Source organism: Macaca mulatta, chromosome 5, assembly GCF_049350105.2.
Source record: "Macaca mulatta isolate MMU2019108-1 chromosome 5, T2T-MMU8v2.0, whole genome shotgun sequence".
Lineage (NCBI taxonomy): Eukaryota > Metazoa > Chordata > Mammalia > Primates > Cercopithecidae > Macaca > Macaca mulatta.
Genome location: NC_133410.1, coordinates 31,740,053 through 31,765,288, shown reverse-complemented (window position 1 = coordinate 31,765,288; position 25,236 = coordinate 31,740,053). Strand labels below are relative to the sequence as shown.

The 25,236-nt window shown below is 35.0% G+C and overlaps 1 protein-coding gene across 1 annotated transcript; it reads left to right on the top strand.

The window, feature by feature from the left end:
• The first annotated feature begins 14,287 nt into the window (after nucleotides 1-14,287).
• Nucleotides 14,288-15,184, top strand: LOC144340971 (ubiquitin-conjugating enzyme E2 D2-like). Its single transcript, XM_078002612.1, has 2 exons — nucleotides 14,288-14,654; nucleotides 14,976-15,184. The coding sequence occupies exons 1-2, from the start codon at nucleotides 14,368-14,370 to the stop codon at nucleotides 15,127-15,129; spliced, it is 441 nt and encodes a 146-aa protein (XP_077858738.1). The 5' UTR covers nucleotides 14,288-14,367; the 3' UTR covers nucleotides 15,130-15,184.
• The last annotated feature ends 10,052 nt before the right edge of the window (nucleotides 15,185-25,236 follow it).

Genomic DNA, 25,236 nt, shown 5'->3' with positions numbered 1-25,236 from the left:
TGATAGATACATTATTTGAAGATCTTTTATTTGTTTTAACAATACATAAGAATGGTACATATTTAAGGAGTACAATATGTTATCACAGTATATGTATACATGGACCATATTCATCCAATTAGATTATGATAGTTATGACATTACATATAATGAGATCTTACATAGCAGAAATGATGCTAAGAAAATGCATTAATAAATCCATCAAACCTAACGTGGGTAAGGATTGTGCTTATACACATTTTATAGAATACTTGATGGAGTGCCTTACCAAATAGTTGTTTATTTTTCTCATGTTCTGTAACAGATATTTGGAAACAAGCATTTTAGTACTGGTGGGATAAAAATATGAAGATAGGAAGGAACCAAGCTCTTTCGAATTTTCACTTGGACATGTGTAACATCTTAAAAATAAATTCTATCCTTATGGTCTTAAGATGGCTACTCTATCATCATCCACCTAATCTATTTACTAGCCTGAATGAAATGACATAGCATAGAAAAACAATGTTACCTATAATGAGGAGAACAAAACTTTACTTCTGTTTATAACTTATTCAAGGGATTATCCCTGGTTGAAAAGGGAAACGATGAAGCTGATCATTGGGTCTGTTCTATCTTATGCTGCATCAAGGGTTCTGATCATAATGAAGAAGAGAAGTATAATTTTTGGAGAAACAAATAGCAGAATTTTCCACAAATGGAAAATCAGCATCGAGAATCTAAAGGCATGACTTTGTGGTGTTGGCTAACTATTACTTAATGACCAGCCAAAATGAGAGGTGTCGATTTTATATATTTTGCTCTTTTAATAAACTGAAGTAGCATGAGTAACTTGCATATGGGCATTTAACTAGTAATCGGCAGAATTTAGATTTGAATCCAGTCTTCTGAATCTCAGTTCTCAGTTATTATGCTCAAACTTCTATTATATTTTATTTTGTTTTGTTTTATTTTAGGCTTCTATTTTATTTTGTCACCTTATAATAAAAAATGGAAAAAAAAATAGAGTTGAATTGTGAAGAAACTCTCTGGCTTTTGTTAACAGAATTTTTTTTTCAGAGCAGCACAAACTTGACACTAATTTGATACAAATGTGGGACCTCAAAGGACGCCCCTGTAGAATAGCTTCCCAAAGGCAACGTTAAATCTTCGTCCATTAGATTCAACTTTAGTGTTCTGCAAAAAATTTGTCCCTAAAGTAGATTCCAATAAACAAGACTGATTTAGTTAGCAAGGACAATGTAACACTGATGCTACCGCCATCCTTCAAAACTATGCACAGTTGCACATTATCGTTTTCGTGTACCTAGCTTTCAACATAAGTCTTAAGATCCTGTATGTCAGCATAATGTGAGTACTGCATCACTAGTCTAGCTACAAATTTTCTTCGCAGGAAAATAAATGGTGTTTATCTTTACTGTTATTTCTGACCCTTATGGCTTGACCTCTGTATTGTGTTTTATTATAAAGAAGATTCAGACCTTGAAAGGGGTTAGGTGTGTATTTGATAACAGCAAACTATGCTTGTGTTTCCTTCTTCTCCCTAAACCATGATTTCAAGTCAACATATTATTTTATTTTATGAGTACACAGTAAGCCAGTTACGATTTCTTGTAGTTTGCATAAATTTAATTGGTAGTAATTAGTTAAATTTCCTCAGTTCTTCATAGTACTATAGGTAGAATTTTATTCTGTATTATAACCTTGCTTGTTTATTGGTAAATTTAATATCTCACTCTTGTTTAAATTGTCCTTAGAGAGGGTAGTTCTGTGATTTTATTCTACTCAGAGAATTTAATTCTGGGATTTTGTCCATTGTCCTAATAAATCATTTCTACATTTATTCTCTTTCACTGATTTAATTCAGATATTTTAAATTGTACATCTCTTTGCCTCTTGAATGTATGTAATGATTTAATAGAAATAATGTAAATAAAGAGCTATGAATCCTGGGTTAATATTTCTGTGCCATTTAATAGTCAAGTGTCCTTAGGACAAATAACTTAAGATTTTAGTATGATAATTCTTCCTTTGAAATATAGTGAGAATAATGTTAGTCCTATCTACTATATATGAATGCTTCAAAATCAAATGTGTGTAAAACCATATAGTGTTAAAAGCCTTGCTATATATACAATATTTTAGTAGTTATACCTTTCATCTAGTCCTATCTAATATTTATCCAATAAGCCCTATGATCCAAGGCCATTCCTGAAGATCATACTCCATTAGGACAAAGAAAATGTTAGGACTTTTTCATGTAATATTTGCAGAGATAATTGATGGTGATGATTTTTTTTTTTACTACTATTTCAATTTAGGCAGCCTAGAGCCCTTAGAAAATTGATTTGCCTTTTATTGTCCTTCACGAACATTTGTCAAATAAAATATATAGCAATCTTATTAAATATAGTTACTGAGATTAAAGAATAATTCTTCTCCTTGAGGAGCTTCTTGGAGGAGATGGAATAATCACGACAGTGAGACAATTGCCGTAATGAACCGAAAGAGAAAACACAATAGTAATAAAGGTGGGAGATGATTGATGGTTAAGTTAATGCCAAGATAGTGTGAAAATAAAAAATAAAGAAGCAACTATAATCAGAGTTTACTAAATGGTAATTTTCTTTTATCGTGGCAATAGAGCTTATTTTGGATATTTTCTTAAGAAAATGGCAGTATTTTTTCACTTGATGGATTATTGGAAGTGATTACATTAATCACTCCTCAGAACTGTTTGGTACACTGTGTCCATGCCCAAAGTTGAAGTATACAAAATAAATTGGTATGATAAATTTGGAACAGTGACAAAGAAGAATCATAAACATTACAAATTTAAAGATAAGCTCTAAGACAAAGCATCAAAAGGTTAAGTATGGCCATATTGAAATATTTTTGAATATGTAGCTGGACTAAATCCCTTTAATTAGTAGAAAACATCAAAGCAACTTAAAGCATGATACATATTGGAATGGTTATTCTATGCATTGCTTTTCAAAGTATTTGGCTCCTTTTGTCTTACAGCTTAATTAAATCATCTCTTCCTTTTAAAAATTGTTGACATCTCTGTTTTCCTTTATACAAGAATTTGAGAACAATTGTTCTTCTCACGTCTACTTTGAAAAATGGGCCAAAGAGCTCATAAGATAAAAGTTAAATAAGCCCCTGGCAGGTCTGGAAAAATAGTTGGTAGTTTTAAAGCTGTGATGTTAGCACACATCTTTTGAGGATGAAACAGTGCTTCATAAATTATTCTTACAACTCCACAGAAAAAATAAGCAAACTGAATTGTATAGAATTCTGTAACACATGCAGACTTTGACACCTTTAATGGAATTTAAATTTTATTAGTCATTTGGTGATATAATCTTCTTAAAATAGAGGAAGTATTATGCACCTATACTGTTTAACGGACTTAGGAATTTTTTCCCTCTAGCATGAATTCCAAGCACTAAGCAAGGAATATAAAATGCAGAGATTTGTAACCTTCCTAATTTTTGATAGATTTATTTGTATTATCATTCTATATTCTATAGAGCCAGCTGATGTATCACATTCAAGTTAGTGCACTCTTTTTGAAATGCCCTCACATAATAGATGTCCCAGTTAAACTCCTGTTTATCATCTGAAACACTTACAAGAATATTGTCTCCTGTCTTCATCCTTTCCTGATATTCTTCAGATGAAATTAACCAATCCTCCTCCTAGGTTACTCTTAAACTTTGTTCAGGCTTAAAAGCATGAATTACTAAATAAGTTTAGAGATTCTCAACACTCCAGTAATTGCCCCCCATCATCCATGTCAGTGTTAATTCATCTTGTTACCAATCCTGAATGCAGTAGATAAAATTCTAATGATACCTTCATTCATGCTCCAGTGGCTTCACCTCTTGACTAACCTTCCTCAGTTTCCCTATAACCACAAGCCTGGAGTAAATTTGTGATGAGATTTATCTATACAATTTCCCAAGGAGCTGAGAATTTATCCAATTTTATCTGGATATTATTTCTTTCATTGATTCTCTCTCTTTCTCTTTTCAAACACATACTCACTTATCCTTTTCCCTTATTGTCTTAATTTTATTTATCTCTCAAACTCCCATCTTACATTTTACTAACCATACATTGGAAATACCAGAAAGATCAGACTAGGTTAGCTGTTTCAATTTCTTCATAGTTCATCTTTGGATCATGTAGCTCACCCTAGGATATCAGTAGGAGAAGACAGAGTGGCTTTCAGTTGTAATTAAACATTTTAGTCAAAGTGTAGCACTTTATTTTCTTTACATTTCATTAGTTAAATAAAGTCACCTGATCTCACCAATGTGTAAGGGGCTGGGGAGGGTAGACATTTATGTGCCTGGAAGAAAAGAACTGTATATCAGAGAGCAGCAGTAGCATCTAACACATACTTTCTTATTTTGTTTATAGGCTTTTATATCTGCCTTACTATTAAGTTTCTGATTATCATTTTACTGCATAATTCTTATTCAGTCCTCATTTCCTTTACTAGCTCTTCAGGATTTGACATATTTAATTATCTTTTTATTCAGTGTTTTTTTTCCTTTACAGAATTCCATTTTTCTGGCCAGCTCTTTTCTTTATGCTCCTTTTCAAAGTCTTCACTCATACTTTCTCTTGTATTCAATCTTTTAATATGCATGATTCTCAAGGTACTGTTCTTATGCCTCTTTTTTTCCTATGAAATGCCATTTACTTACATGGTTTTACTATTCATGTATACATTGGTGACTCTTATTTTTACATGTTTTTCTATCCTTTTGGCTTTTCATTTCACACTTCTTAGAATATGAGTAATACCAAGAACTCATATTCACTATACCGCAAATTCAAACTTAATGCATACCCAGACTCACTCTTTCTTCGGTGTTTTCTTTTTTAAAATTATTATCTTACTGATGATGGACAGATGAATCTACTAATAGATCATAATGTAATTCCTCTTTCACAGTTTCCTCTCTAGTAACCAAATAAAACATTCATTGAAGAGGCAGTTATTTATCTCTTACTGTGAGACACAAAGTTAAGCTACATATAAGTACATAAATGTGTAATTGTATTAGTCTGTTTTGGATGGCTACAAAGGAATACATGGGGCTGGGTAATTTATTTAAACAGAGGTTTATTAGGCTCATGGTTCTGCAGGCTGTACAAGATGCCTGATGCCAGCATCTGTTTCTGGTGAGGGCTTCAGGGAAATTCCAAATCATAGCAGAAGGGAAAGGGGAGCCATCATCATATGGTGAGAGAAAGGAAATGAGAGAAAGAGAAAGAGGTGTCAGGTTGTTTTTAACAATCAGTCCTTACAGGAACAAAGGGTGAGAACTCACTCATTACCATGATAAAGGCATAAAGCCATTTGTGAAGGGTCATCTGCATGATTCCATTAGGCCCACCTTCAACATTCGGGATCAAATTTCAACATGAGATGTGGAGAGGACAAACATTAATATAACAAATTTTGTTCCTGAGTTGTCCATAATTAGCTTTGAAAGTACATGGGTTAGGTGGGGCGCAGTGGCTCATGTCTGTAATCCCAGCACTTTGGGAGACTGAGGCGGGCAGATCACTTGAGGAGTTCAAGATCAGCTTGGCCAATACGGTGAAACCCCATATCTACTAAAAATAAAAAAAAATTAGTTGGGCATTCTGGCAGGTGACTGTAATCCCAGCTAATTGGGAGGCTGAGGCAGGAGAACTGCTTGAACCACGTAGGTGAAGGTTACAGTGAGCCAAGATCACACCACTGCACTCCAGCTTGAACAATAGAGCAAGACTCTCTCTGGAAAAAAAACAAAAATAGATACATTAAAAAATTATAACATTGAAAAATGCAACATATTGTGAGATATTCTACAAATAAAGCACAGTTTCTGATGAGAAATCAGAGGTGAGAAAGTTTATTGATTCTAAGTCCCAAATCATTTTAGAAAATAGTGTAATTTTGCATTAGTTTGCTAGAGCTGCTAAACAAGATACCACGGACTAGTTGGCTTAAATAATAGCCATTTACTTTCTCACAGTTCTGGAGGCTAGAAGTCCAAGATCAAGGTAGCATCAGGTTTACTTTTCTTTGTGAGTCTTCCTTCTTAGCCTTTCAGATGGCCACCTTCTTGGTGAGTATGCACATAGTCTTCCCTCTGCATGTATGTCTTTGGAGTCTGTGTGTCCACATTTCTTCCTCTTACAAGGACACCAATCCTATGAACCTCATTTTAACTTAACAGGTCTTGAATGGCTCTATCTCCAAACACTGTTGCATTCTGAAGGACTGTGGTCCAAGGCTTCAACATATGAATTCTAAGGGCATATGTGGGCACATTTTAACCCAACACTTTATCTTGGCTATTGTAGATCTTAAACATTTTAAGTCACCTTTATCTCTTCTTGCTTCACCTTCCAAAGTGGATTTCCCACAGTAGTCATAATAAGTAATTATTGATTGAAATAATGCTTATATGTCAGGAATTAAATAAGAAATCATCTTATGTGGCTGTCTAAATTGACAATATTAATTTTGTAGAGCCTTTATTTTATTCAAGTATCTTAAAAGAGAACTTTGCCTTACTATAAACATTTCCTATTGTTGTGAATCCCTTCAATAGATATGCATGTGTAGCAAAAATGATCAAATCTGAATGTATTGTCTTAGATTTCAGGCAAATCCTGAATGAATATCTGAGTAATCTTTTGTAGAGCATTGTAATCCACAAGATGCTTTTTGAGACTGAAATCCTGGAATAGTGGAGATCTTATTTTTAAAACCATGTAGCTTTCAATTTTAAAACATATAGAGGCTTATATATTTTAAAATTGAATTTTTTTAAAATTTCTGATATATTTTAGTTGGTAGATTAAATAATATATACATTTTTGACATTTTATTATTTCAGAGTAGAGAATGATCATTAGTATTTAACTTAGTGGTTATGGATAAATATTTTAGTTTTTAAGCCAATGTGTTTTAAATATATTTTCCTTAAGTAAACTAAAATATAAATATTGCTTATGGGTAAATTTAATAATATATGATATTGTTATAAAGCCACATTAAAATTTTCTTCATCATTAAGTTAAATAAGCAGGAAATATGTATCAAATAGCTCCAAGTGCACTTAACTGGAGTTAATATTTATTAATAGCAGACAGATAATGTACGTAAAATATTATTTCATGAACTTTACAAATATTACATATTTAAAGCCCCAGCAACAACATGAAATATATGGTATTAGTGTTACTATTATTGTTATACAACATATTTTTGTAATGTGGAAACTGAGGTCTTTATAGGCGAACTGTTTTGCCTAAAGATAGTTTATAAGCTCGAAAACTAAGACTTAGTTCTAAAGCTTATTCTTAAGCACTAAACACTCTTCTACTGCAAATACAAATCTTTTATCGTCAAACTTACTGTCTGGTTCACAAAACAAGGTGTGGGAAACAGTTTAACTGAAGAAAATTTTTAGAATTTCATCATGTGGTATTGTATCGAGCATGTTACACCTTGAACCAGGAACCTATAAACCCCAGGCCAGTCTTTTCTCACAAAATTTAATTAAATGGATGGGTTCTAACAAGGCATTTTGATTAGAATTCGTAATAATGCAGCGCATGTGTGGTCCAAGGATTTTCCTGTTTAGCTCATCCTCTTCCTCAGAGCAGAAAGCACAATGATAGCCTGGCGCATATACAGAAAGGCTCTCTCTTCTGCATGTACATACTCTTCTGTGCAGTTGACCCCAAGGTCTTGATTCTAGGAGGGTGGAGAAGGGATCTTTATGTCTTTGAAAACAGTACTTTTCTTGATTTGGCATCTTCTGCCAATGTGATACATCCATGCCCTTATCTTCCAACTTTCTCCCAAAATTATTTTTAAAAACCTTACACACACACACACACACAGAGGATATTTATTTAAAAAGTATTTTCAACTGCAAAATTCACCTTTTCATTCATTAACTACTTAAGCTCTGATCTCTTGCTTTGTTTTCTACTGCTGTCATCCAGTGTCTACAAGTAGTATGCAGGTATTGTGTAAGTATTGTGCAGGTCCACCACCTCAACGCTGCTGTTTGCTGCCACTCCCACATGGGCTACAGTGATGAGCTGCAGCTTTGGTACCATCTCTCATCGATGTTAATGATGTCCCACCATGCAGAAATTGCTTCTTCGGAATTGTCAACATTGCAGATGTTACCCAGGTGTGGATTTGAGTAAGGCTTTTTCTATGTTTCCTAATGAAGCAAGAGGGAGCCACCTGTACTCTCTGTAGTGATCCACCCTGTTTGTTACACGTTCTGCTAGACAGTGCTGTTTTGCACTTCCCATGTATCACAGAGATTTTTGGAATGTCAGAATTCACTTTTTGCAGACATATCCCCCTATGAAGTAGTACAAATCCATGATGTCTAGGTTGGAGATCAGCCTTATTCAAAACTATCTTTCCTCCCTCATCCTGCCTGAGGTATTGTTTTTAAAGCAGGCATAGCTTCCTTCTAATCTTCTTTTATTCTGGAGAACTCCTTGCTAGGGAATTTCTCATATATCATGCAAATTACATCCTCAGAGATTTATTCCATCAATCCTGCACACATGGCCTGAGATGACTGAATTCTAGGTAAAAACAGCTTTGAGAAAAAATTGCAGTCATTACAATTAACCTCTTGCACTATGTGATGAGCCATACTTGTTAATAAAACATTCATGATGAAGCTACTTAACATTGCACTTCCCCTTTCTGGTCATACCTAAACCCCATAAAGATGTTCCCTATCGGTTTATACTATATGCTGACTTTCATTTCTTTACCAATTGTGTCGTGTATCCAGATTTTAGATCAGAGACAATATTTTAAAGTTCTAACGGGGTAAATGTATATCATGCTCTTTTTGTTTGTTTCTTATAGCAGCCACCACTATGGAGATGACACAAAAAAATGCCATGTAAATGCTTAATTGTTTACATACTACAAGCCATTTCATAGTTGGTTTATCAACATTTTGTAAAGTTTTTCTAAATGATAGCAAAATATGGTATCAAATTATTTAACTAAGTCAAAAAATTTACAATGTTGTTTTATATTTCACATCACATTTTCTTAAAAATAATACATTGCATGCTATTTTACCAAAAATCAAAATTTTAAGAAATGCAAGAAAAGAGTAGGAAAAGAATTTCTTCCCAGGCTACTGTAATTGTTAAGTAGCAGGTGATTTATACTTAAGCCATAATTCAAACAAAATTTAGCTTGACATTTCATAAAACCTCTAAAAATTAAAATTGTGTACAGGGTAAAGTGGCTGATGTGTTTTTGGGGGAGAGCTTTAAATCTGTCACTTTCTATCCTTCCCCTCCTAATTCACATCTTCCTTCCTTCTTGCTTGCTATGCCTCCATTCATCACAGACACCACAGCTCTAACAGCAGCACTATTCTTCACTCTTAAATCATGGGCTGTCTCTGGCAGTGTCACGGCCAGTGTTTGAAACAGGAAAAAGAAAACCCAGAACAGTAGTTGCAATAGCACAAGCATCATAAATGTTCCCCAGGACTCCCATCATACAATCCATTTGTGCCAAGTTTAGGTCCAGATCTCCTCGCACTACTGACTAGCAAATCATACAGGAGCTGTAATTGTAGAGTAGATGACAGTCACCTGGCACATCTTGCTGTTCAAGAGGGACAGGAATTTAGGGTCCATGGCTTCTTAAAGGTAAATAAATCAGTGAAATCTTCTTTGAAATAGACCTTCCAAACAAGTTCCCTTTGGAAAAAATGGTTAGAAAAAGATTTTAATTATGTCAAAATTTAAGAGTTTGAATATGACGCTTACGATTTTTGCACACACACACAAAATAGTCATTCCTGGTCACCTTTCCTAGGTATCTGGAAGAACTAAGCAAAAGCAGACGAATGGTGGAGCTCAGTCTCTCCCTAATAATCAATCTAAGCATTTATTTTCTCACAATTTCTTTTGTTTGTTTATCAAATACTGATTTGATGATGACCCTAAATAAAAATGTATTTAATCAGTATTTGATGAATCAATGGAAAAAGTCACAATATACTTTTCATAATAAATGCAAAAACAGCTTTATAATAAATAGAAGTTTACCACATCCAAAGTGTCTGGTAACAATCAAATGCATTTTCCCTTATTGCAATATAGTGAAATAAAAACAGTGACCAAAACCTTATAATGTCTATATATACAGTAGACACTGTAAAATCATTTAAACATTGTCAGTGCCCTCCTTTTATCTGTAAAGTTGTAGTTTTTTAAATTTTGTTTTCACTTATTGCAGCAAAGAAGTCAACACACCATTGAATATTGGTGTTTCTATCAATAGCAGGGTGATAGAAAGGATTGATAGGATTTGGCCTTTGTAAGTGATTGAGGGAACACTCAAGGAAGCAGAGCTTTGCTCTATATTGTGTGCTGTCAGCATATGAAGATAATTCTATGATTAGGCATCTTAAAGACTTTATGTAAAAGGTGAGAGGAATAAAGTCTAAAGCTGTACTTGGTGAACAACAGTCATTCATGTTAGCGTGAATAGCAGAAGGATGTATGGTCATTTTTGTGGTGTAGTCAGTGTTCTTTTGTTTTGCTTTCAAAGTTCAGAAATGATTAATTAATGGACATGGTTTCATCTTGATTCATTATGATCATAGATAGATTTTGTCTGATAGTATTTTGTGAAACACTTTATGTTCAACAAGACAATGCTGTTGCCCAGCTGTAAGTGACTAGCCAGCTCTCAGCAACACCTATCTGACAGAACCTTGCCAACACTCAGACTGTCACACACAGCTTTTCTCCTTTTCAAACTGCATCAATGTCCTGGTAGTTCATCAACCTATTCATAGAAGTCAAAACTAAGTAAAACCAACACGATGGTGAATGACAAAAGCAGAAAAAAACAAGTATTTACTATTGACCCCACGTACATAAAGCTGGTAAGCAGACAAATCAAACATGTGGTATTGAGAGTTAGGATAATCATTATTTTTGAGGAAATCTGTGGTCTGGGAAGTGACACAGAGTGAGTTCTTCTTATGCTAATGTTTCTTGACCCAGGTATTGGATACACAGGTATATGTTTGTTTATTTTGTAACAATTCTTTGAACTACATACTTCGCATTTGCTCACCTTTCTGTATGTATGTTATTCTTCACAGAAACTTCATAAATTAAATAAAAAATAAACTCATTGTTCAATTCCCACCTACAAGTGAGAACACGTGGTGTTTGATTTTCTGTTCTTGCGATAGTTTGCTGAGAATGATGGTTTCCAGCTGCATCCATGTCCCTACAAAGGACACAAACTCATCCTTTTTTTTATGGCTGCATAGCATTCCATGGTGTATATGTGCCACATTTTCTTAATCCAGTCTGTCACTGGTGGACATTTGGGTTGATTCCAAGTCTATGCTATCGTGAATAGTGCCACAATAAACATACGTGTGCATGTGTCTTTATAGTAGCATGATTTATAATCCTTTGGGTATATACCCAGTAATGGGATGGCTAGGTCAAATGGTATTTCCAGTTCTAGATCCTTGAGGAATTGCCACACTGTTTTCCACAAATGGTTGAACTAGTTTACAGTCCCACCAACAGTGTAAAAGTGTTCCTATTTCTCCACATCCTCTCCAGCACCTGATCACTTGGACACAGGAAGGGGAACATCACACACCGGGGTCTATTGTGGGGAGAGGGTAGTGGGACGGATAGCATTAGGAGATAGACCTAATGTAAATGACGAGTTCATGGGTGCAGCACATCAACATGGCACATGTATACATATGTAACAAACCTGCACGTTGTGCACATGTACCCTAGAACTTAAAGTATAATAAAAAAATAAAAAATAAACTCAAGGGAATGCAATGACTCATAGGTAAAAGCTGAGTATTTATAACAAGTTATGCCTGGAGGATTTTTGTATGAGATTTATTTAAACATCTACATTAAGTTGAGGTAGGGTGAGTGGGAGATACAACCCTGAACCCACTATCAGGCACAGTTTGGAGTCCCATTTCCATGTTCCTGGAGCTGGGAACTGACAGGGATAAACCTGTGCTGTCCCCTCTGATAGCCTCTAGCCACAGGTGTCTATTGAGCACTTGAAAATTGGCTAGTCTTCATTGAGATGTGTAGTAAGTGGACAATCCCCACTGGGTTTGAAAACTCAGCAAAATAATGTAAAACATGGTTAATAATTTTATAGTGATTAAGTGTTAAAATGATAATATTTTAGAAATATGTTAAAATGAATTAGCAAAATCTTCACCTGTTTCCATGTTTAATGTAAATACTACACATTTTAAAATTATATCATAGTTTATATTTGTGGTTCAGATTATATTTCTTTTGAGCACCCTCAATGTAAGAATGAAATAGCACTTCCCTAGGTATTAAATCAGATACTGTTTATTAATAACTTAGGATGAAGGGAAGAGGCTGAGGGTGCCATTCAAATAATTAAGGCACATAATTGATACTCCAGCATCTGCTGTACTTACATTGTCTCTGAAATGAAAGCACAGAAAGAAGATATGAGGCAGAAGAAAAAGGAGATTATATGATACAGTATTAGAAGGCTCCAAGAATATACCAGGGTAGGGCAGATGAACAAACTGATTATAGTCATAAGCAGTGTTCTAAGAGAATGTTTAGGCAGCCTCCAAACACTATATATGAAGGAAAGATTTCCTTATTGCATTTTCCTCTGACTCCTCATATTATGCAATCTCAGATCTTTCTAGAGGGAGCCAGTGGCAATGAGTCCCCCCCAAAACAGCAAGGAGAATCTTTTCTTTGGAGTAAGAGCAGCTCTACCAGTAGTGTTTCCTCTTTCTTTATATTTCCTTTTTAAGGAGGACAGTAAGACAAAGAATGTTTACTGTTAGTGATGAATCTGTATCATCTAATAACCTGTGCGGATGTATAGGAGAGACTAGTGATATAATTACAAGCATGCTGCATCCCCGCTTTGTTACAAACTCATCCACAGAATAATAGTATTTCTCTCTCCTCTTTTGATGAAGCTGACCAATCAAATAGCACTACCTAGGGAAGTGCTTGTATATACTTGTATATAGTAGAAATAAGGTAAATATATATTTTAAATGTGTGTGATTTTTTTCTAAATAAGAAAATTTAGTACAATAAAATTTTTCTGATTCAGAACTTCACCACTCATTTCTTTAATTTGCCACTAAGAAACTTTGTAATTGTAGGAAATTCATTTGACTCTCTTGGTCCTAGTTTTCTTATCTACTGAAGGACAAGGATAAATGAAGGATACCACATTGTTTGTGTAGCTCTTAGGGTTTATGAATCACTGATTTTTATCATTCAATTACAGTTGCCCTGTAAATTATGAAAAAAAATTACATGATGATGTGCATTTCTGAGGAATTAATAAAATTGCCATTTACTGTCTACATTATAACATCCTAAAATTTCTTCTGAATCTTCATTTGTCAAATAAATGTAATTCGTATGTATTGTTTCTATGTTTGCATCAGTCTCGGACATATCTAGAAGTCTCAAGATAAATGATCCTCCAATTACATATTTTTCTTATTTTTCTGTATAAAATGAAATGTGTTTTATAAAATAACCCGTAACTACAAGCTGAATTTTGTAACTGTAAAAGGAATTTTTATTTTGTGCATACATCATACCAACAAATTAAATTTTTAAAATCCTAAATCAATTCAGTAACTTTAAGTAGGCATTTGTTAGAAATAGATTTTTTAAAATATGCACAATATAAAAATTTGAATGAAACAATTCATTTGTATTTAAATACGGCACACCTTTATATTTAACAACTTGTTAACAAGACTATTCAATGAACAAGATACAAAATACATTTTAAGAGAGCTGAAAATAATCAACATTTGACTGAGTGTAGGTAAATAGATTGGAATACATCTCAAATTAATTTTCCTTATAATCTCACTAAAATAAAATTGTATTATCTTAATTGTCCTTTGACCACATTATTCTCACATACACAGATGTCTTCAATTTATTATTTATAATGTTTCTATACTATTATAGAAACAAACTGTCATACACTGATATGTGTGTGTGTGTGTATGTGTGTGTGTGTGTGTGTGTGTGTGTGTGTGTGTGTGTGTAAAAATAACTATTGGACCGCTGCGGCAGGTGCAGGAGCTGAGTGGGCCCCGGCCCTCAGCCCATCCCGCCAGATCCGCTTTTCTCAACTCTCCGTCTTCTCCGGCCTCAGGCTCCCTAGCCCTTTGGCTGTCCCTTCTTCGCCCCCTTACCCGCCCCGAGGGCCGCCGCCGCCACCCGCCTCCCACCATGGCTCTGAAGAGAATCCACAAGGAATTGAATGATCTGGCATGGGACCTTCCAGCACAGTGTTCAGCAAGTCTTGTTGGAGAAGATATGTTCCACTGGCAAGTTACAATAATGGGGCCAAATGACAGTCCCTATCAGGGTGGAGTATTTTTCTTGACAATTCATTTCCCAACAGATTACCCCTTCAAACCACCTAAGGTTGCATTTACAAGAATTTATCATCCAAATATTAACAGTAATGGCAGCATTTGTCTTGATATTCTACGGTCACAGTGGTCTCCAGCACTGTTTTTTGTTTGTTTGTTTGTTTCTTTGTTTTTGAGACGGAGTCTCGCTCTGTCGCCCAGGCTGCAGGCTGGAGTGCAGTGGCCGGATCTCGGCTCACTGCAAGCTCCGCCTCCCGGGTTCACGCCATTCTCCTGCCTCAGCCTCCCGAGTAGCTGGGACTACAGGCGCCTGCCACCACGCCAGGCTAATTTTTTTGTATTTTTAGTAGAGACGGGGTTTTCACCGTGTTAACCAGGATGGTCACAATCTCCTGACCTTGCCCTCCTCGGTCTCCCAAAGTGCTGGGATTACAGGCGTGAGCCACCGCGCCCGGCCTCCAGCACTATTTCAAAAGTACTCTTGTCCATCTGTTCTCTGTTGTGTGATCCCAATCCAGATGATCCTTTAGTGCCTGAGATTGCTCGGATCTACAAAACAGATAGAGAAAAGTACAACAGAATAGCTCGGGAATGGACTCAGAAGTATGCGATGTAATTAAAGAAATTATTGGATAACCTCTACAAATAAAGATAGGGGAACTATGAAAGAGGAAGTAACCTCTACAAATAAAGATAGGGGAACTCTGAAAGAGAAAGTCCTTTTGATTTCCATTTGACTGCTTTCTATGAGCTCACGCCTCATCTTCCCGTGTGCACATGTTTACCTGATACAGCAGTGCTGCGTGTTGTACATACTTGGAACAACAAACTAGAAATACTGTACTTCTGCACCAACATTGCCTCCTAGCAGAGAAGTGTGTGTGTGACCAGCCAGATCTGCAGGCATTACCTAGGTGTGAGACTAAAAGCTTTTCTTATTGACTTAAATTTGGATAACAGTAAAGTGTGAGGGGGTTGGTGGGTATGGTGTGTGCTTGGATGGGAAAGAAAAGGCTCCACTCCCCTGTAGGATATTATTTTTAAGTGGAATCCATTTAAACTCAAAAGAGTTATGAAAAGCAAGGTGAAGAACATGAAGCTGTGTCTGTATTCATTTTATTCCGAAGGAGCTACGTCTTAGGTGAAAGTTATGACCAACCAGATGAAATTCTATCCACATCCTGCATTTTAAGGTCTAAGTTTAACTGGTCAACATTTAAATGGATTGGAGCTATTAGTACATCAAGTGTGACGGGCTTTGTTCCCAACTCTTTTACATTTCCCTACCCCTTCAACCTTTGGCCTTTCAGCCCTTCTTTCTCTCTTCCATATTCTTTGGTTTGTATGTGGTTTCTCAGTTAATACACAGCTAATAGCTCTTATTTTTCTTATGTTTTTAACTGCTTAGGTCTATTTGGACATAATGGTGAAAATTAATTTGATGGAAATACTTGTGTATATTTAAAGACCCAATTGCTCCTCTGGAGCTTGTACATTCAAGAATGATTAATCTGTATAATAAACTGATTACTACAGTCATTACATATAAAAATAAATAAATATTGAGGTTTTGTTTCAAAGGGTAAAGGTATATTTACATATATTGTTATATATTATATATTCTATCTATATATAGATAGATATAAAATTTATCTGTTATATAGAATGAATAGTCCCTTTGACCTGTTTGATACTTGCCTCTCCAGACATATCGTTAAGCATATCTGGTTGATATCATAACTACTCACTCATTTATATTTAAGTAAATCTGTCATTTGTTTTCTGAGGTTCTGTTTTATGGGATTTTAGACTATAAAAGCACAACAACAAGCAGCAAGGTGAACCACAAATGAGATTACATCCGTGGGTAAGGTCTTATGAGTCAATTGGGGAAGTTGCTTTCTTGCTCTTCATAACCACTTTAAAGCATTTTAAAGCTCTGTTGTCACTTGAAAGTCAAAGGTTTTACTTAGTAAAACAAAGCTGTTTAAAGAAAAAAGTAAATCTAGCCGAATACCTTCTGGCCTTCTTTGTTTCACAGAAATGAGTCTTAGCATTTATCTTAAAATTATATCCTGAATATCAGGTATCAACAATGATGCAAATAGATCCATATGTATTACATTTTTTTAAAAGGGAATGAAATTTCCATCTGAGATATCATGCATTTTACATTTCTTTATTTTTGTTCATAATGATCCCGATGAGTATTTATCAGGGCATTTGTCAAGGATGTACTCTTAACTAATAATATCTTTACTGTATTATACAAATGCCATATAAACTCTCTGTGCCTCAGTGTCCTCAGCCATAACATGGGGACACCAGTTCTTACCTCATTGCTGTTTTACAAGGATTACATGACCAAACTATGTAACTAACTTAGAATAGAGAGCTCTTTAATAACAATGAAAATAATGGAATCTGAAAATATTTGTGATCAGGTGGCAGTTCTTGACCACCAGAAGACAGTGTCTACAATTATCATAATGCGTGAAGAGGTGGGAGTGGCAGCTAAGCAAGTTGACCAGAGAGATCCTCGGAGATACTTAAATAAAAATAACATCCTTAAACCCAAGTAAGAATTGTATAACTCTATGCATATAATAAAATAAATAAGCCCATATCTTCAAAATCAATGGACTGTAAGTCAGTCCTGGTCCCCAACAAGAAAGATCCAGCAATGTCACAGGAAGCCTGTAATGGAAATGATTTGCCCAGACCTCCCGTATGGTGTCATACAGCTATTTAATTAAGTAACCAAAAGAGATGAAAACAGGAATATTTTAACTTTTTTTGTATTTAAAATACATATTTTTAATGAGGTAAATAATATCTATAACATGAAACCATTTTTAATATTTTATGTGTATAGTTCACTGATAATAAATATATTTGTATTTTTGTGGAATCATTATTACTATCCCTACCCAGTACTACTTCATCTTCTCAAATTAAAATTATGTAACCATTTAACAGTGATTCCCAATTTGTCCCTCCTCCAACCTCCTGGTTACCACCGTCTTACTCTTTCTAAGATTTTTTACTACTATGAGTGCAATCATAAAAGTGAAATCATATGCTCTTTGTCTTTTGTCTCTGGCTTATTTTAGCATAATGTCTTCAAGGTTCATCTATGTTGTAGCATGTGTCAAAATTTAATTCCCATTTCAGGCTTAATACTATTCTATTGTTTGTATACACCAGAGGGTTATAGAAAATTTTAAAAAATATGTATTTGTGGCCTCACATTGGGTCACTTGTCCTTGTGACAAATGACCACATGCCCACAACTAAGGGACCAACAGTAATTTATAAAAAGATGGAAGTTGTACATGAAGGCTTAGGCATGAATAGCCCAAAGGGTGCAAGCAAGCTGTATGATAAAAGATCCTAGACCCCAAAGTCCTCATCACTGTTGCACCTCAGCTCAAACATATGGTTGCACAGAGTCCTTTACAACCTGTTGAGAGAAAAAGAAAAAGGTTAATCTTGGTCCATATATGGGTCAATTTGGTAATTTAGGAGACCAAAAAGTGGACTCTAGGTGCACTGAATCAATACTCAGGGGTGGCCCTGAAAAATAGTGGTAAATATATATCCAATCAAAGACAGACTATCAAGTCATACAGCCAGTTATCTTTTCATTGGAAAGAGAGGTAGTCTGAGGTAAGACTGTCTACAGATTTATAGGCAAGATTTAATCAATGACTATAAATGGTTAATGGGCATTGGCTGATCAGGGTCTAGAAAGAGAAAGGCTGGAAGATCAGCAGAAAAGGATTGTAGGGAAGAGTCATGGGACATACGTATAGAAAAGGGCACAAGGTGTGGAAATGATTATCTTTTCTATTAACATAAACTGTGGGGCCACTAAATAATGGAGAACAATTAATAACATAGCAAGTTGACGTCTACTAGATTGTATCATTGGCCACTTAATGTTAGCGCAAGGTTAGTGTGAAGAGGTAGCCAGGGTGTCAGGGATGGAGGTGTTCATGTCCCTAGCAGCATATGTATCAACATAGGCTGATTTAAGCACTGCCCCAGCCCAATGTATAAATTGTCAGCAGCACAGACTTACATTGAATCCTGATAAGGTACCATCTCCGTTGGAAACCAGATAGCTATTTGGCTACATGTTTACTATACACTGATGCCATTCATCCTCAAAAAGGCAGCAGTCTGGATGGGACTCAATACAAAGTCCACTTACAGATTTTCTTCTGTCTGCAGCCCTCAGCCAGCACCATTATCTGAGAACTTATATAGGGGTTGAATGACTGACACAGGAATCAATATACCATTGCATTTGACACATTAATGTGTTTACAGTGAAGGAGGTTCAGCAGAAGACACATGTGAATCACTGATAATATTATTTACTGCACTACCCAAAAACCCTCATCTTCAGAGGATGATAGAATGACATTTAAAGGAATAACTGAGACACTAATTTAGAGATGGTTTTGTGTGAATATAGGGTGCTTTACTTCTTTATAAACTAAGACAATAACCATTATATAGTGATGTGTCCCAAAAAGGTAGATTACATGGGTTCTGGCAGCAGAAGTTGGAGTGGCCCTGCTTACAATTACTCCTAGGACTCAATTGGGCAAGCTGTGCTTCCTGTCTCCACAACTCTCCATTCTGTAGATCTAGAGATTCAGGTTCCCAGGGAAGGTAAGTGTTCATCAAAGGACACCAGCTGCCACTTGATATTTTGTGCTAATTATTGCCAAGATCAGTATGGAAGGGGTAATTGATCCTGATCATCATGATGAGGGAGAGCTGCTGTTATACAGTGGTATAGGAAATAAAACCTTTGGTACCAAGGTGATTACTAAAGGATCTCTTTGTCCTCCCTTGATTAATTTTGACGGTGAATTAACAAGCATATTAGCTATGGTCTGAGGAGGTTGAGATTGAGATGAGCCATGGTTCAAATGACTCAGAGATGAGGATCTGGGTCATCATATCTGATAAGCCACTCAGCCCAGCTGAGGTCCTTGCTGAGTGTGAGAAATTAAAATGGTTAGCAGAGAAGGAAGAGGATTAGTTTCTCTTGTGACCCTGAGACCAGCTGCAAAGGCAGGGATAGTAGTTAGTTCTACTCATTAATAGACAAATAAGTTTTCTCAGAAAAAGACACAAAAAAACTGAATGGAGATGGTCCAAGATGGAATAAACATTATAGAAAACAAGTTGATCCAAATGGTGGATTCTAGGGAGACACACTCTGGACAAGCTGCAGTGCTTTGCCTGAATCCCCCTTTAGGAAAGGACACACATTCCCCTATCTATTGGGCACATTGCCTGCTGACTGCTCAATGAATTTATTCCCAGACATGTTCTTCAGTGGAAAATAGATTTCTTGCCCAAAATAATTTTCTCTTCAAAGGCAGCCTGCATCCAGTGACTTGTTCTTTACAAAGTACAGAATCCCAACATCTTGTCTCAATCGGAATTTCTTAGAAAAGACATCCCAGCTTCAGAGGTTCTCCTTGGGATGAGCTTAAGTCTTGGTTGCAACCGCTATTGCATTTTAACTTTTTCTTCTGTCCAGTTCTACTTTCATTACTCTCAGGTGTTTTTGTTTGCATGATTTCTTCAGGCGTTTTTTTTTTTTTTTTCTTTTTTTTTTCTCAAACAACACTCTTCGGTAAAATTCCTGCTTGCAAATACCAGTCTCTGAGTCTGTTTCTTGGGGACTCTGACTTAGAAATCCTATTACTAAGAACCCCTGACAACATTTGGTGGGGAAGGTAGACAATCAAAGATATAATCAGTAAAGAGTGGGAAAGTACAGTGTAAGAAGCAGTGATCTGATCATATTACTGCAGACCCAAAAAATGCAGAGGAATAAGTACATTACCCGCTCTGTACTGGTGCTGGGGGTTGGAGGTGATTAAAAACTTTACCCTTTAGACTTGGTATTGCTAATCTAGCTGTAGTCAATAAAATTAACATCAGAAGGTGGAATTTCCTCCAAAATACTGCTGTTGTTGGACTCCATATGCAGAGGCGCACATAGACCAGTTGAATATTTGGGAGATTTCAACCTACTTTTTGTCTGAATTTCATTTGAAGACATAGTTTAAACCTCATTCCTTTGATACATGTCTCACCATGAAGCTTGAATACCCAAATTTCTTCAGCCTTTTACAATTTAGGGCATTGAAAAATCATTGGCAGGGTTAATCTTCTAGGTCTCTGCAACTGAAATGAGGATGGGGATACCTTGGTTTTGAAATAGGGACCCTCTTTTCCACCATCACACATTTAGGTCAGCAAGTATAAATCTTCTATAAACCTCACAGAACCTAACTCAATATTTTTAGTCCACTTCATACACTAAAAGGAACTTCTATATTTATACTTTAAAGTTATTATTATAATTTTATCTTCTAATAGCTTAAATTTGGGGAAAAGATAAATACCTGTAGTTTTAAATACATTTTGTTTGCATGCCAGTGTTAAATAATGGATGGAAGAGAGATAAGGAAACCATGTCACACTCCTTTAAGATTTCTGAGGTGTTATTAAGTGCAGGACATAAGTCTTTGAATCAGTAACTGATACAGAATAGAAGTGAAAGAATTGAATATGAGGAGGTCGAAGAATTTTGTAAGAGTCAACATGAACTTCATTATCTGATAATGTAACCATTAGTCACATATAGCTATTTAATTTAATATAGAAAAAATAAATTTAAATTTCAGTTTCTCCAGTCATACTAGCCACCTTAAAAATATTCACATCTGGTTCCTAGCTACAGTATTGGAAATTGCAGATATGTGACATTTTCATCATCACAGAATGTCTATGGAACAACATGAAACAGAATCTGAGAGTTCATGAAATAATTCCATGATTTAAGACAGTGAGGTAGTAAGCTATGTACCATTTTAATGACTGAATAAAAAGTTAGAAAGATAATTTTTCTCAGGAGAAGGTTGGTTTCCTAAAGAACAGGAATGTTTGGAAAGAAAATGCACTTCCTGGAAACTGGTAAATAAGTCCAATGCTTAAGGCAATCAATCTCTGTGGAAACTCGAGGTGGCAAATCAGAACCTGAAGACCCCAGTCTACCAGTGTAAATAGTTACACTAACATGTGATGCACACACACGCACACAAACACATCTTAGATTTCTGTTTCTATATTGATATAAAAATAATTTAACATCGATGAAGGACAAATCCAATTTTTAAATTTATTTTATTATCTAAACAGTGTTCTATTTAGAATATTAAAAGGGATGCATTTTACCAAATTAAGATATAAAAAGATTAATTAGAAAAACATTTATGCATTTTTTTCAGTCAGTTGAATTACATTTCAATGGAGTATATTTCTAATTACTAATGCAACTGGAACATTATTATTCTCTCTAAAACCAAAAAATAACATTAAATTTAATATTTGTAAATTAATGCAATTTATGTGACAGGTTTGTATTTTCAACATTCATTTCAAAATAAATAAATGTAACATTTGTTACTACTTAATAAACTCTGATTTCCATGGTAAAATGATTAAATCTTGTCCGATAAACCAGTTTTATTTAGAGTGTATGACACAATTTCAATGTTCAGAATATAGCAATTACATGAAGCCTGAGCATTTTTTTAACTTATTGAGCATCAATAAAAATGATTTTAGATATTATTGCTTGCCATAGTCCTTCCCCTTAAAAAATCCAGAAAATGTGGGGGGTGTTAAAAATAAAAAAATAAAAAAGAACTACTTTCCTTTGGATAAATGCCCAGTGGTGGAATTGCTGGACTATATGGTAGTTTTATTTGTAGTTTTTTGAAGAATATACTGTTCCTCAGAGTGGTTCTACTAGTTTACATTCTCACTAACAGTGTATGAGTTCTCTTTTCTCTGTATTCTCTCCAGCATTTCCTGTGTTTTTTTTTCTTTTTGATGATAGCCATTCTAATTGGAATAAGATGATACCTCATTATGGTTTTGATTTGCATTTCCCTGATGATTAGGGATGTTTAACTTTTTTACATATATTTGTTGGACATTTGTATATGTTCTTTTGAGAAATATCTGATTTGATCATTTGCCCATTTTTTAAATCAAATTGTTTGGTAATATTTTGCTGTTGAAATATTTGAGTTCCTCATCATATTAATGAACTGTTGGATGAGTAGTTTGCAAATATATTTTCTATTTGTAGGGTGTCTTTTCACAATGTTGTGTCCTTGGCTTTGCAGAAGACCTGTAGTTTGATATAATCTTATTTATATACTTTTGCTTTTGATTCCTTATTCAAAAAAATATTCTCTCAGAATAATGTCCTGAAGCATTTCTCCATTTTTTCTAGTAGATTTATCATTTCGGATTTTAGAATTAGATCTTTCATCCATTTTGGGTTGACTTTGTAGCGGGTGAGAAGCGGAGGTTTAGTTTCATGTTTCTGAATATGGATTTCTAGTTTTCCCAGCATCATTTGTCTAGAAGACTATCAGTTCCCTAAAAAGTGTTCTTGCTACTCTTTATGAAAATCAATTGGCTGTAGATATGTCGATTAATTTCTGGTTCTCTATTCTGTTCCATTGGTCTATATGTCTGTTTTTATACCAGTACCATTCTGTTTTGGTTACTACAGCTTTGTGATATATGTTGAAGTCTGGTAGCATGATGCCTCAAGCTTTATTGTTTTTGCTCAAAATTGCTTTGGTGATTAGGGATCCTTTGTAGTGCAATACAAATTTTAGGATTCTTAATTCTGTTTCTGTGAGGAATATCATTGGTATTTTTACTAGGATTATGTTGAATTTGTAGATTATTTTGGGAAGTAGGTTTACTTTAACAATATTTATTAAGTCTTCTGACCTATGAGCATGGGGTGCCATTCCATTTGTTTGCATCCTCTTCAATTTCTTTCATCAGTGCTGTATAGTTTTCCTTGTAGAGGTCTTTCATCTCCTATTTATTTTTTCTTTTCTTTTCTTTTTTTTTTTTTTGAGACAGGGCTTTGCTCCCAGGCTGGAGTGCAATGATGAGATTTCAACTCACTATAAACTCTGCCTCCCAAGCTCAAGCAATCCTTCCATCTCAGCCTCTCAAGTAGCTGGCACCATAATCTCATGCCACCACACCCGGCTAATTTGTGTGTGTGTGTGTGTGTGTGTGTGTGTGTGTGTGTGTGTGTGTATTTTTTGTAGAGATGGGATTTAATTTTGCTGCCCAGGCTGGTCTCAAACTCTTGGGTCTCTTAAAGTGCTTGGATTACAGTAATGAGTCACAGTACTTGGCCTTTATTTTTTAAATATACATTGTAAAAGGGATTGCCGTTTTGACTGTTTTCCCACTAGTTTCTTATAAATGTATAGAAACACTACCGATTTTTGTATATTAATTTTGTGTCCTGCAACTATACTGAATTCACTTATTGGTTCTAGAAGTTTTTTGGTAGAGTCTTTAGGTTTTTTCTATATATAAAATCATGTCATTAGGAAACAGAGACAATTTCACTTCCTCTTTTCATCTTTGGATTTGCTATTTCTTCTTCTTGCCTAGTTGTTCTTTCTATAACTTACAGTATTATGCTAAATAAGGGTGGTGAAAGTGGGCATTCTTTTTTTTCTCTGTTCTTAAAGGAAAAGCTTTTAGATTTTTCCCAACTCAGTATTATGTTAGCTATGGGTTTGGGTCTACAATAATATGGGCCAACAATAATATATGGCCTTTATTATGTTAAGTTACTTTCCTTCTATACTTTATTTATTAAGGGTTTTTATCATAAACATATGTTGAATTTTTTCAAATGCTTTCTCTGAATATTTTGAAATGATCATATGGTTTTTATTCCTTGTTCTGTTGATGTGATGTATGATATTTATTGATTTGCATATTGCTGCACCATACTTGCATTTCTGGGATAAATCCAACATGGTCACACTGTATTATCTTTGTGATGTGTTGTTGGATACAGTTTTCTAGTATTTGTTGGGGATTTTTGCATCTACATCCATCAGGGATTTTGGCCTGTAGTTTTCTCTTTTTACTGTGTCCTTTTTTGGTTTTGGTATCAGTAGTATGCTGGCTTTGTAGAATGAGTTAGAAAGAATAGTCTCTGCTTCAGTTTTTTAGAATAGTTTGAGAAAAATCAGTATTAGTTGCCCTTTAAAGATTCAGTGAATTACAGTGGCAAAGCCATCTAATCCTTGACTTTTCTTTGTTGGAAAGCTTTGTCTTACTTTTTAAATCTCATTACTTGTCATTGGTCTGTTCAGGTCTTCAGTATATCAAAGAGACATCTGCACGGCAATATTTGTTGCAGCACTATTCATAGTAGCCAAGATATAGAATCAGCCTACAGGTCCAACAACAGATAAATGAATTTTAAATGTCATACACACACACACGCACACACACACACAATTGAATACTATTTGGCCATATAAAAGAATAAGATCCTGTCATTTGTCATTCATGGTAGGGTGGATAGAACTGGTGTACATTATGTTAAGTGAAATAAACCAGGAACAGAAAGTTAAACACCAGATGTTCTCGCCCATATTAGGAAGCTTAAAAAAAAGTTGATCTCATAGAAGTATAACATAGAGTAGAAGATACTAGAGGCTGAGATGGATGGGAAAAGGGAAGAATAGAGAGAGATTTGTTAAAGTATACAAGTCACAGTTGGACAGGAGGAGTAAGTTCTAGTTTTCTACATCACCGTAGAATGATCATAGTTAAC